Source organism: Camelus bactrianus, chromosome 8, assembly GCF_048773025.1.
Source record: "Camelus bactrianus isolate YW-2024 breed Bactrian camel chromosome 8, ASM4877302v1, whole genome shotgun sequence".
NCBI lineage: Eukaryota > Metazoa > Chordata > Mammalia > Artiodactyla > Camelidae > Camelus > Camelus bactrianus.
Window position 1 is genome coordinate 67,066,234 of NC_133546.1, and position 12,469 is coordinate 67,078,702.

Genomic DNA, 12,469 nt, shown 5'->3' on the forward strand with positions numbered 1-12,469 from the left:
ATTTAACTGTTTGGGATCTCTGGGATCCCAAAAATAAAAATAAAAAATAAAAAATATGCCAAAAATAAAAAAGGAACATTGTCAGGATACTTGACAAAATTTGAATGGGGTCTGTGGATTGGATGATTTCCCTACTTACATAAATGTGTGTCCTTGTTATAGGGAAATACATTGGGATATTTAGAAGGAATGGGACATCAAGTCTTCAGGCTACTCTTAAATGGTGCAGATAAGACTAATGCTAGTATGTGTATCTGTGTCTGTGTGTGTTATATGGAGAGAAAGGGAAAAAGTGGTGATGGAGCAAATACAGTGAGTTGTTAATAGTTGGTGAATCTGAGTGATGGAAGACATTGGTACGGTTCTTGAAACGTCTGTAAACTTGAAATTCAAAAATACTTTTTAAAAGTACATGGGAGGTAGTGTAGGGTTGATACTGTATATTCAGTAAGTTTGGTAGTAATAGAAGGGAGAGTTCAAGAGTATAGTAATTTATAGGAAGATAAATTTTGAAAAACTAGCTCAAGAGAAGGAACTAGAAGAGCAGTAATATGAGGAGATAATTGATGTACAGTGGTCTTAGGATAGATAAATGAATAAATAGATGAAGATGGGATATATAAAGAGCAGTTTATTTGGGCTATTTAGAAAGCTAAATAATTAGGTTCACAATGAACAGATTCTGTTTTTCGATGTGGAATATTTTGTCTGATAAGAGTCTAGGTTAGGGAATGGGACTGGGTTCTAGAAGTGAGTGATAAACCCTGGGTAATAGGGGAAGAGAGATGATGAATACGTGGGAAAAATGGATTGCTATTTATTTGGGAGCCTTAGCCTCTCAAAGAAACAGAGGAGTTATGAATTTGCAGCACTGCAGATGTAGTGTGCTTATCTTCTTTTCCATAATGGTACTTGGCATCTGGGAGGCAGCATAACAAGTGATGATTACATTGATAGAAGGTTAGTCATTGGTGATTTAGGTGGACAGGGAGTGAGAAAATTTGGCATGTGTTAAAACAGTTGACCCTGAAGTTTAGGGTAATTTGTAAGGGAAATGAAAAAAGGTCCTAGATAGATTGGTAAGAAAGAAAATCAGTGGCCTCTTCTTGAAAAAAAAACATTGAACTAAATTTAAATTACAAGAATTGTTAGCTGCCTGGGGAATAGGTTACTTTTTAGCTTGAAAAGAAAATGACATTGTAATGTGCATGAACAGATACATGATGTTTTTAACATTTAATTTTGTTTGTTCCAATGACATCAAGAGGTTGAGTCTGACTCATAAGCTCGGTAGCAGTAGCGGTAGAAATTAGGAATTCTCTTTGTTGATTCTGCCAAGGGATGTGAAATTGCCAAAATACTGTAAGTAGAAATCACATAATTTCTCTTCATGTCAAACTAGTAATCTTTGGTTGGTCTGTACAGTTGATGCTTCTCTTTTAGCAGAGAAAAGTTTATAGATCTGCTTTTTAATTTTAAGATCATCTGAGCAGAATCACCCTGCTGTACTGTTGCCAGATGTGTGCAGTTTTCTGCTTGCAGAAGTCAGCCATTCTTGTCATTTACTGCTCCATCTTGTACTTTTCTTCATCATTGAATAGGTCACATAGTTGTCACCGCTAATCTTCTAGCTTTTAGTTTAAATAAATAAATACATGAATACACGTATACATAAATAGTTCACTTAAGCCCTTTAAACCTTGCCTTCCAGAAACTTTAAATTTGACTTCAGATTCTCGTTTAGTTTTTACACGATTGAAGGCTTTGTATCTGAAGCTGACTCATAGTTTTCGTATCAGTAGGTAGGATATTTTTTATAGATTTTAAGGAGAATTTTAATACTCAGATGTATGATGAAGTAGAAAGCCATGTCACAGAAACCTTTGGAAGTAACTTTCCTTTACCAGAATACCAAAAGCAGATGTGTGCTAGACATTGATTGACTGGGCTTTCCCTATGGAGAATGTCAGCATTTGTTTTTATTTATCTGAATTTTGACTCCCAGACTTTTTATTTTAAAGAAACTTTGTAGTTTCCAAGAAGGATTTTCAAAATAAGAACTTCTTTTGGATAGACAAAAAAATATGAATTACCTGCTGTGTTTAAGAGATCCAGTTGTATACTAGAAGGAAAGGGGCCACCATCTTCATAGTCTACTTAAAAGTTTTGTAAAAAAATAAACATAATTCCAGAGTAAATGTCTGATTCAGTTTCCTTCCTCTGTCCTAAGCTGCAGAGCATGTTGATAGTTTTAAAGGCATGTGGCTTTATCATTTTGTGTATGTGGTTTTAGGTATGGCTGGGGGAAAAAGAATATTTATAGGGTACTTTAAATTCTTATGGTTAGGCAAATCTAATCTAAATTTTAAGTTCCACTCTTTCTTTATCAAGTCTTTTCACAAATAGTATCTACACTGATTTTTCAGGATAGAGATAAGGTACTCTTTAAGCTTTCTTAGCAATCTTTGCGTTAACAAGATGTCTTGACATTTAAAAGAAAGCACTGTAAGTTTGGTATATCACCTTTTATTTTGTTTGAGGATTTATGTAAGCTAAGTTACATACTGTTTTTGTTACACTGCTATCCACTGCTAAGTGATCCACTGCTATCTTATATTTGCTTGGCATCAAACACTAGCTTATTATAATTTGATTGAAAAATGAATTCCAAAAAGCATCTTCATTTCTCACCTAGCTCATGGATTCCTTTAAACTTACTGTTGCTAAAATATTATGGTGACTATGTTTCGTCTGCTTGAAATTCTTCAGTAGGTTCTTCACCAGGTTAAATTCAAACTCTTTAACAAACTTTTCATACCCTCTATAATCTTTGTCAGATAAAACCTTTGTAGCTTAATTTTTTTTCTAAATTTCCCCCTTATACTTTGTACTCTAAATTTTTCTCATCTTGCCAAATCCCCAGTCCTAGCAGCAACATTTTGATGTTATTGAAAAATAAATGAATATTTTGTTTTCTCCTGGGCATTGGAACTTTGCTGAAAAAACCTGACAGTTGAGGTTTTTCTAAAATCATGCTAATTTTAGCAGGAAGTTCACTGTTGCTTTCAGGTTTTTCCCTTTTCTTACTGCTCTTATTCTACCACATTTTCAAACTTTCCTCACTTTTTTTCTGTTACTTTTGTTTCACCCCTTCTCCACTTTTAGGAAATAATCCTCAGGTATTTGTCTTACTTCCTAAAGTTAGAATCATCTAATTTCTGTCCTGCTTGCTTTAAAATTGCTATCTCCATTACACCTCTTCTTCCTTCATAAGACTTAGAAACGTTTGTATTCCTCCTAGCCCAGGGCCAGCCCCTGTGTTGTTGATCTCTTTCCTTTCACCATTTAAATAACATTGCTTTTGTTTTAATGTTCATAACTCTCTTAACATTTTGATTGAAAGACTATGTTTTACTCTTTAGTTTATTGTTGACCTTACTAACATTTGAGGTAGGCTTGTGGAAAGAAAGATTCATCTGTTCAAATTCTGCTCTATATTTTGGTCTTTGATGAAACTATGCTTTCTAAAATTTTTAATCCATCCTTCCACATTCAACTGAAACACATGGTACTTTTAAAAATGTTTTCTCAGTAAATTTGATTTTTCTTCTTGTCTGCAGTCCTTTTCAAGCAATTATTTATGTGTATTTGCATTTCTGATTGTCATTTTGAAAGAGCTTAGTTGAATTTGTCAGATTATACATAGTTTCACATTTCCATAAATATAAATTAATGATCACAAGTAATGATTCATGAGATATAAACTGCCAAAGGATGCTTTAGAGTTCTGTTTGAAATTCTGCCAGGAGTTCTGGGGAGCAGGGGTGTAAGGATGGGAATAGTACACTATTCTGTAGGTCATGGAAGAGGTTAGTGAAGTACGATGAAAAATTTCTCCCCTGCAAGTTAATGGAAGAAAAGAAAGGTTAATTGGGATAATACACACTCAGGAGGAATTGTATATAGTGATTTGGTTTTTTTTCAATTTTGTGGGGTTTTTTTTTAAGCACTTGTCTAAATAGAGCAGAATTACGAAGCAATATTAAGTTGATGAACTTAATAAACTCAATAGGAACATAGTCAGACTTTTTGTTCAATATTAATTGGTGAAAAGTCGCTGGAATTTGATTTTAGATAACAGGTTGCCCCTGTCCTTTTCATTTAAAGCTGGCATTTTGGTCAAAAAGATGCTTTTTTTGGTTTTTTTTTATTGTTTGTTAACATGGAAAATGTGTGAACTGCTTTCTATAGTAGAATATAAAGCAGACTCTTACTCAGATACATAAGAAATAAGGAGGTGACATAATTTTCACTCTTTTTATATCTTCTGCCTGTATTAGCATACATAAAATTTAATTTTTGTTAGAAATGTAGGTCAGAGCCAAATATTGCCTTAGTTTTTACAGGATAAGCAAATAAAGTTAATAAATTGACTTAATTGTGGAATTTAGAGAAATTGAAAGTTGAATAAATGTTTTAAAGCCTGTTTTTGTTTTTGTTTTTGTTTAGCAAATACCTAGTGCATTTCTGTGTGCAGGGTGGTTTTGTAGAGCAGCCGTATGGAAGTCAGTCTCCTACAGCTCCTTCATTTCCTCCAGATGGCAGTGATGTGATCCTCATCCCTCTTATTCCCCAAGCACCTGTTGTAGCCATGTCTTCTGATCCTTCTCTTCTGTAATAAGCTCAGTTCTATCACACGTTCTCCCCTGCCTGTACTATTGTAACAACTTTCAACTGGTCTCTTACTTTCTAGCTCAATTCATACCGCTGCCAGGATGGTCTTTGGAAAACATAAATCTGATCATGATAATTACTGACTTGATCACCTTAGTGATCGTACCATATTCCTCAGTTTTCCATAGAAAGTCCTTCACAGGTTTTCCCTGACTTTATCCTCTTGCCTTCACCTCACGCTCTCACTTAGCTTGCAGACTACTTGCAGTTTCCTGAACTCCTCACATTTTCATGCCTTTTGTCATACTTTTCTCTTTGGTTGCTATATGCAATATTTGTTTTTTTTTAAATAAGAATATTATTGAAATAAGAATAGTGTACTGCCACAAACAAAAGCAGCAGCAGTAGATAGTCCATAAAGATAGCTTTTACTGTGTACAAGGCAGTCCACCTTCATTTACTCATTTAGTCTTTGCAATAAACCCTACAAGGTAGGTATAGATAAGAAAAATGAGGCAAAGCAATCATAAATCACTTTTCTGAGGTCAAACATCTAGAAAGTGGTCTCACCAGGTCGTGAATGCAGACGTTTGATCCCTAGGGTCTGTTCTCTTACACTGCGGTGCCTCTCCAGCAGAAGACCATCCAAGCATCACTGCTGCTGGATTCCTTTCCAGATTGTGGCTCTCCGTATTTGAGGAAAGACAGATTACTGTCCTTTTGGATCTCTACTGATTCACAGAATAGCACTTAGGACATGTTATTGCATTTATAGTCTTCTGCCTTGCTTTATAAGGACAGGAATTTGTCTTTGTACCTCATCCCTGAATCTCCAGTGTTTGGTACATATTTAATCACAAGGCAGATGGATAAATGAATGCATGAATCACTGGGTTTTCAAAGGGAACCTAGGAGATCATCCAATTTAACCTCCTTATTTTATAGATAAGGAGCCCGAGATTAAGTGAACATGATGGGAATACCAGATTTTAATGTAAATAATTCACCAAAGTTAAGTTTTATTACTAATCTTCAGTGGTTGGTAACACATTTAACTTGCTTCAAAGGTCAATCAGAAAAACTGGTTTTATAGTTAATTGAGAATGCTCTGGGTAGTGTTGGCAGAGTCTGGTTTAGGGTAAAGCATTGAACATGTTTTGTTAATACTGCGTGTGATCATTTATATGTCTTATCTATTACCAGTATGAAGCAGATACTTGTCTATATCATTTGTTTTTGTAGATCCTATAAGTACTTTCTAATGTCAGATAAATTTGTGTATGTGTGTATATTTTTTAATGAATTAGATTGGAAGATTGTAAAGAATTGTGACCTACAATCTTTGAAATCTTTTAATAAATATTGTATATTGGGGAATGGATATATGTGGTTAATGATAATACTCTGTACTTTTTTATGTATTTAAAATTTTTAATAATAAAAATTAGGGGGAAATAGGGAGAGGTTGGTGAACTTCGAGCCACAGAGGAAAACAAAAATAAAATACAAATAAAGCCTAGAAGTTCTTATCTCTACTTTGGCTGAGTGAAATTGAAATGTTTATTTGTAAATACAGGTATTCATAGGAACCTGTGTTCTTCACATTTTCTTCCTGAGCTTATGCTGCTGCAGCAGAGTAAACAAGTAATTTATGTACTTTTATTGACTTCATGTAGATAAAATTAACTTTTTTCTTACAACCAACATTGGGTGATTTTTATATATAATGTATTTAGCTGAAGGTCAGTAATGGGAAACTCATTATGTATTACGGATTTTGGCTTCTTAGGAGAGAAAGCCCCCAAATAATCATCCTTTCACTTTCATATTATCATAGATAGGATTAGTCACTATTGTATAGTACATTCATTTTGCAGTTATAGTTTTGTTACTTTAGAAGTACAAGTTCTTTCACAAGATACCAGGTAGAGGCTACCATGGGTGGTGGGTAGACCATGGGTAGATGAAAGTCATTGCCAATATTCTACTTTTCCTGTTAGATGGTGGGCATATGAGTATTCTTTATAAGTGAATAATTTAACAAAATAAAAGCCTCATGTAGGGGAAAATTCCTAACACATGTATTTAACACTTCTTAGTACCTAAAAATATAATTGTTGAGATGTGGATATAACAGATAAGATTTCTGTATCTGTATTAAGAATTTGAATTAAAATTTATAGTTAATTTTGTTAATGTCTATTTTAATTTTAAGGGTTCTGATGACTGTCTTGTGAAAATCTGGGCAACAGATGATGGGAGATTGTTAGCTACTTTAAGAGGACATGCTGCTGAAATATCAGACATGGCTGTAAACTATGAGAATACCATGATAGCAGCTGGAAGTTGTGATAAAATGATCCGAGTCTGGTGTCTTCGAACATGTGCACCTTTAGCTGTTCTTCAGGGCCACAGTGCATCTATAACATCACTACAGGTAATCATTTTAATCCCTGCAAAATCCTATTTGGTTATAGTTTAAAGTAAATTTTAAGAAGTCACTTTTGTAATCTATTGTATAAAGCAAACTAAAACAAAGAAAGGAATATTTCTCTTTTCTTTATAAATGTATGAACTTTAAATAACATGGTAACCATGACCTTCATCACTTCTGAGTACTCTCTAACCATTATTGTTGGTTGCTATTTGTAGTGTAAAAATTGGTTTATTATTTGGATTGTGTCACTCTTGTAAAAAATTTTTTTGTTTTGTTTTTCAGTTCTCACCATTGTGCAGTGGCTCAAAGAGATACCTGTCTTCTACTGGGGCAGATGGCACTATTTGTTTTTGGCTGTGGGATGCTGGAACCCTTAAAATAAAGTTAGTTGCTCTTTTATTTTATGGAATAAATGTGTTTAAGGGTTGAAATTGCAAAAGTATAAAGTAGTCAACAATAGGAATAATTATACTTTTTTGCTTTGAGTAAATAACAAATTAATTTTGGCTCTTCACTAATCCCTTCATTTTTATGCTTTCCTTTTTGTTTTCTTGCTTTGAAGACAGTTTTCTCATGTTAACATATTGATTTCTTTTTTATCTTTTTCCCTAGCCCTTCCTCTTTCAGAATACACCTATCTTACTACTGCTTCTTTTTATGTGCTGCAGTTACATCTCAGTAATTCATTCTGGTGCTGAAAACATAATTTAAGAGTTCCAAATTCTTTGGAAGAATTGTAATTATTTACATTATCGTCTCTATAGACTTTAGATTTTATTTTAGATCTAGGGGAACTTAGGAAAATAGAATCATTAAATTTTGCTAAAATACATCAAAGTAGATAGATACATCCTTACCTCTGCCCCATAATAGCATTTAGCATTCGTGCTTTCACCTGTATTAATATATTGGATTATTGAAATAAGTTGGCTGCACATTATGTTTTGATTAAGGACTTTGAGGCAAAGAAAGGCTAAATGACCTTCCCACAGTTAAAACAGTTTTTAAAAATGGCAAAGCCGGGACTGTAACATGTCCCTGCCGTCTGGTTTTGTGCTATTTCATGCTACCTCTCAAGTGGGAATATTGGGGAGAAGTGCTGTACTTATCCCATAGACAATCTGTGAATGAGGAGGTGGTGCCTACGGTGATTCTCCAGTGTTAGCATGGCCACCTCTGCTCTCAGGGCAGAAAGTCCTTCAGATTAGATACATACTTCCATAATTGTCTCTGACTTCTATTTATAAATTATCAACCCAAATTGAGTTACTTATCAAATAATTTGCATACATCTCTTATTTTGAAACAGTAGTGTTTAGATAAACTTCACGTGTATGAACATTCCTGAAGATTGCCTCCTGGGGCAGGGCATTAGGGGCTGTGGCAGTTTGAGTAGCATAATAAAGCAAATTATACTTCATTTGAAAAAAAGGATTGTGGTCAAAGGCATGGCTCTTTGGAGAAAGCAAATTGATTTCACTGCAGTTGCATTCTAATACTTAGAATAGTAAAGGCTTTCTATAGACATTCAGATAAAAGTTGAAATATTTCACTGATATGTATGGACAGTAGCAATAGTTAATTGTTCTTTTCCTTTGAGTATGTTATACCTCCTATCTGATTGTGATACCTTTGTCTATTCTTGTCTTATTTTTGAAGAAAAAGTGATGAGCAAGCTTCACATCAGCACAGGAACAAAAGTGTGTTTACAGAATTAAACTCACTTTGTGTTTCTGGAGAATTACATTGCTAAGTACAATAAAGTTTATTCAGATCCTTGAGAAGTGAGTTATTCCATATAAATGATTTTTTTTCAGAACCTTTATGTTTACCTATTAACCCACTACCCTAACAGTTTTTTCCTATATACATTTTTTTTTTATGTAGACATAAATAAGGAAATGTATACAAATGACTCTTGAACAAGGCAGGGGTTGGGATGCTGGCCCCTGAGCAGTCAGTCTGCATGTAACTTTACAAGTTGGCCCTCCCTGTCTGCACTTTCTGCGTCTGTGGATTTAGCCAACTGTGGATCCTAAAGTCCTGTAGCATGTATTTACTGGGAATAATCTATGTATAAGTAGGCCCACGCATTTCAGACCCATGTTGTTCAAGGGTCAACTGTGTAATTTTCTGCTGTTTTTTCCCTTAGCATTTTATTATAGGCATTTATAATAATTTTAATGGCTGCATTATATTCCATTGAGTTATTCCATACTTTGCTTAGTGGTTTTCCTATTTTTGGACATAAAAATTTTTTTCTAGTGATTTATAAGTAGTACTCTTTTCTGTTTGTTATTATAATTGTCCTATGAAAACTGAAGTTGAAATCAGGCATAAAAGTAAGAGTAATTTCCCTTAGATGTAGTCTTTGAGATACCTATTTTCCTTTCTTTATATATACATGGTTCATAAGTGCCAGTAAATGTGGCATATAGGCTTTAATTACTAATCAGAGGCAAAAATTGTTGCGCTGTAATGCTTTTGTATAATTTTTTGGGGTAAGTGACTTCAGCGACCCAGTCTTCAGTAATTGAAAGAATCAGTTCTATCAGTAAATGAAACCTGATTTGGAAACCCAAATCTCCTGATAAATTCACTTTTATACAGGGATTATGTATATGGTAACAACTCCCACTAATAAAGATGCTGCTTCTTAGATGAGTAATCTGAGTGACTGGTTGACTCAGAAGCTAGCCCAAAAGATCTCTGAGTAGGAGGAAGGTGTCCAAGCATATTTAGATTAGATGTGAGGAAAGAATTAGAATCCTGAAATACACAAATGGTAATAATGATTACAAAATTTTATTAAGCACTTAGTTTGTCAAGCCTAGTATTAAGCACAATATGTTTGTTATGCCATTAATTATTATGACAACTCTATAAGGATGGTGCAGTTATTATCTTCAGGACAGACAGGGGAGAAAACTGAGGCAGATACTGGAAATACAGTGTCAGGACCTCCTCTTAACCACTGCTAGACCAAATAGCAGTTATTTACTGATGGACTATCTTCAACTGGTTGAACCTAATGAAAATACTAATAATACTGCTAATAATTTACTGGGTATGCTGGCTGGGCACAGAACTAAGCAGTTTATGTACATTGAACTCATTCTCTCAGCGACTCAGATATGTTCACATGTTGACCCCCATTTTACAGATGAGGAGGCTGAGGTACAGAAATGTTAACTTGTCTGAGGTCACACCTGCTAAGTGTTAGAACTGAGAACTGAACTCAGAGGATATGAGACCTAGTCTTGAAATTTTCCTCAAATGTGCATTTGAAAATAAATTATGTATACCTGCTTATCTGACTTTTTCTCTTTAAAAAAATATTATTAACATTTGTTTAAAATGACAATCTATGTGGTTATTTGTGTATTCTGATTATGAGTTCTAACTGGTTGTTTGGCACTTAAAAGCAATTGAGCCAAAAATTAATAAAAATGAAGCACTACAATCCTTAAGATATTAATGAAAGAAGTGCATTTAATTAATTCCCTTTATAGTTGCAGATAAATTTACTTAAATTAAGTTAGTTTAATTTTTACTCTGATCAAATATTCAGGTTTTAAGAATTTTTAATAACTGTCTTTCTCTAAACAGTATCAGCTATGTTCAGCTGTATCAGAGCCTGTGACTATAATGAAAAATTGTTATAAATGTCAATTTAAAAAAATTTATTTACAAATTTATTTTTTAAAATTTTAGCAAATACTTTTTATTGTGTTCTGTATCAGTAAGAAAGATTATTCTTATTGTTCAAAATATATAACTGATAGATCAGAAATATTTTGTACTTTTTTCCCTAAATGATCACAAGACTGAAACCATTCTGTTTTCGATAGCTATGGATTGTGAAAGTTAGGCAGTGTACTCTGGTTGAAGGCTCTAATTATTTTTTACTTATCTCCCCTAATCTGAGAAAAACTAAGTCAGAATGTATATTAAGAAGAGCTTTAAATATAGTCACTGTATTGGAGCATTATATGTACATTGTATATATATTGTAACGTATTGGTAAAATCTGTAATTTAATTTTTATTTAATATGGTTGATTTTAACACTAACCATTTAATGTCAATAGTGTTAATATAAGACATATAATCTATAATGCAATTATACAGTTAATGTAAATATGTTGAGTGTGACCTATTTTCTATAGATCACTTTTAAATGAGCATTATAGTTGATTTAAGAGTCAGATAGTCTACAGATTTTCAGTAGGATGTAAGATTACTTTTTGGATTCTTAAAAGGCATATTTTATAGAAGGTAAAGAGAGGGAGATGTTTATTTAACAATGTCTAATATTGAAAAAGTTTAGTTATTGATGGTAGACATACACCACAGAGACAGCACCTATTTTGCTAGTTTGTTCGTGTTAACAAATGACTGGTGTTTCCTTATGTATTTGTGCATTGCTGTTCTACTGTATGAAACTGAGAACCTGCTAAATTTGATTAGAAGTGAATGTAACTACATGTCTGTCATGTAGTTGATAACTACATGTCTGGTATGACAGTTGCTCTGAAATTGTTTCATGTGTGGATTGTTGTATAATCAGGAGCTCCTACAAAATCTATATTTAGAATTTCCACAAGATCATGCTGATATGTCATGTAATGATTTTGAGCTTGTTTTTAGGAAGGGAGCCATCTGTTGCTTCTTATTAAATTTTGTCCTTCTATAATTATTTTTTAAGACCGCTGAGTTCTGGTGTTGCTGGTCCCTTTGGGATGTTTTTAATTGGCTATTTTTTTGTACTACAGTCCAAGACCTGCAAAATTTACTGAGCGCCCTCGGCCTGGAGTTCAAATGATCTGTTCTTCTTTTAGTGCTGGTAAGATTTTTTTTCTTCCTAATTTTCCACTTAAAGATATATTAGAAAGTTTCTAGTGGAACACATTAAACTTTGGAAAATTCTTCCTGTTGTAATATAAATCATATTCTCATGCGTATGCTGGGGATAAGCATAAATTAACTTATAAATATTTGAACTTTTAACACCGTCATTCTTTGGGAGGAGAGAATAAATAGTTTCAGAATTGACTATTAGAGAGTAAATCTTTGAATAGTTATCTTAGTAGAATAAAAGTTTTAAATGTGTTTTATATTTCCATGGATTTTGTAGGTATTCATAGCTAAGTAAATTTGATAGATATTTGTTCATCTTTATTAATTACTTTGCTCCAGATTGTTTTTATTTGCTCTTAAAAAGTAGCTATATAACAATGCTAAAATTCTAATTATGTTTTGAGTTTATGTAGCAGCATTTTGAATGGCTATTCAAATAGATCTTTTTAAGCAAATTATGATCTGGAGATTTAAAATGAATTGATAGGAAAATGAAACA

At 33.2% G+C, this 12,469-nt stretch overlaps 1 protein-coding gene across 3 annotated transcripts in view; it reads left to right on the forward strand.

Annotated features, from left to right (window-relative positions):
- PHIP (PHIP subunit of CUL4-Ring ligase complex) overlaps nt 1–12,469 on the forward strand; it is a 125,877-nt gene that overhangs the window by 40,102 nt on the left and 73,306 nt on the right. For all 3 annotated transcript variants that reach the window (XM_074368708.1, XM_074368709.1, XM_074368710.1), the window contains exons 8-10: nt 6,890–7,111; nt 7,394–7,494; nt 11,886–11,956. In XM_074368708.1, coding sequence (XP_074224809.1) covers nt 6,890–7,111; nt 7,394–7,494; nt 11,886–11,956 — 394 coding nt within the window. The remainder of the gene's footprint in view (nt 1–6,889; nt 7,112–7,393; nt 7,495–11,885; nt 11,957–12,469) is intronic.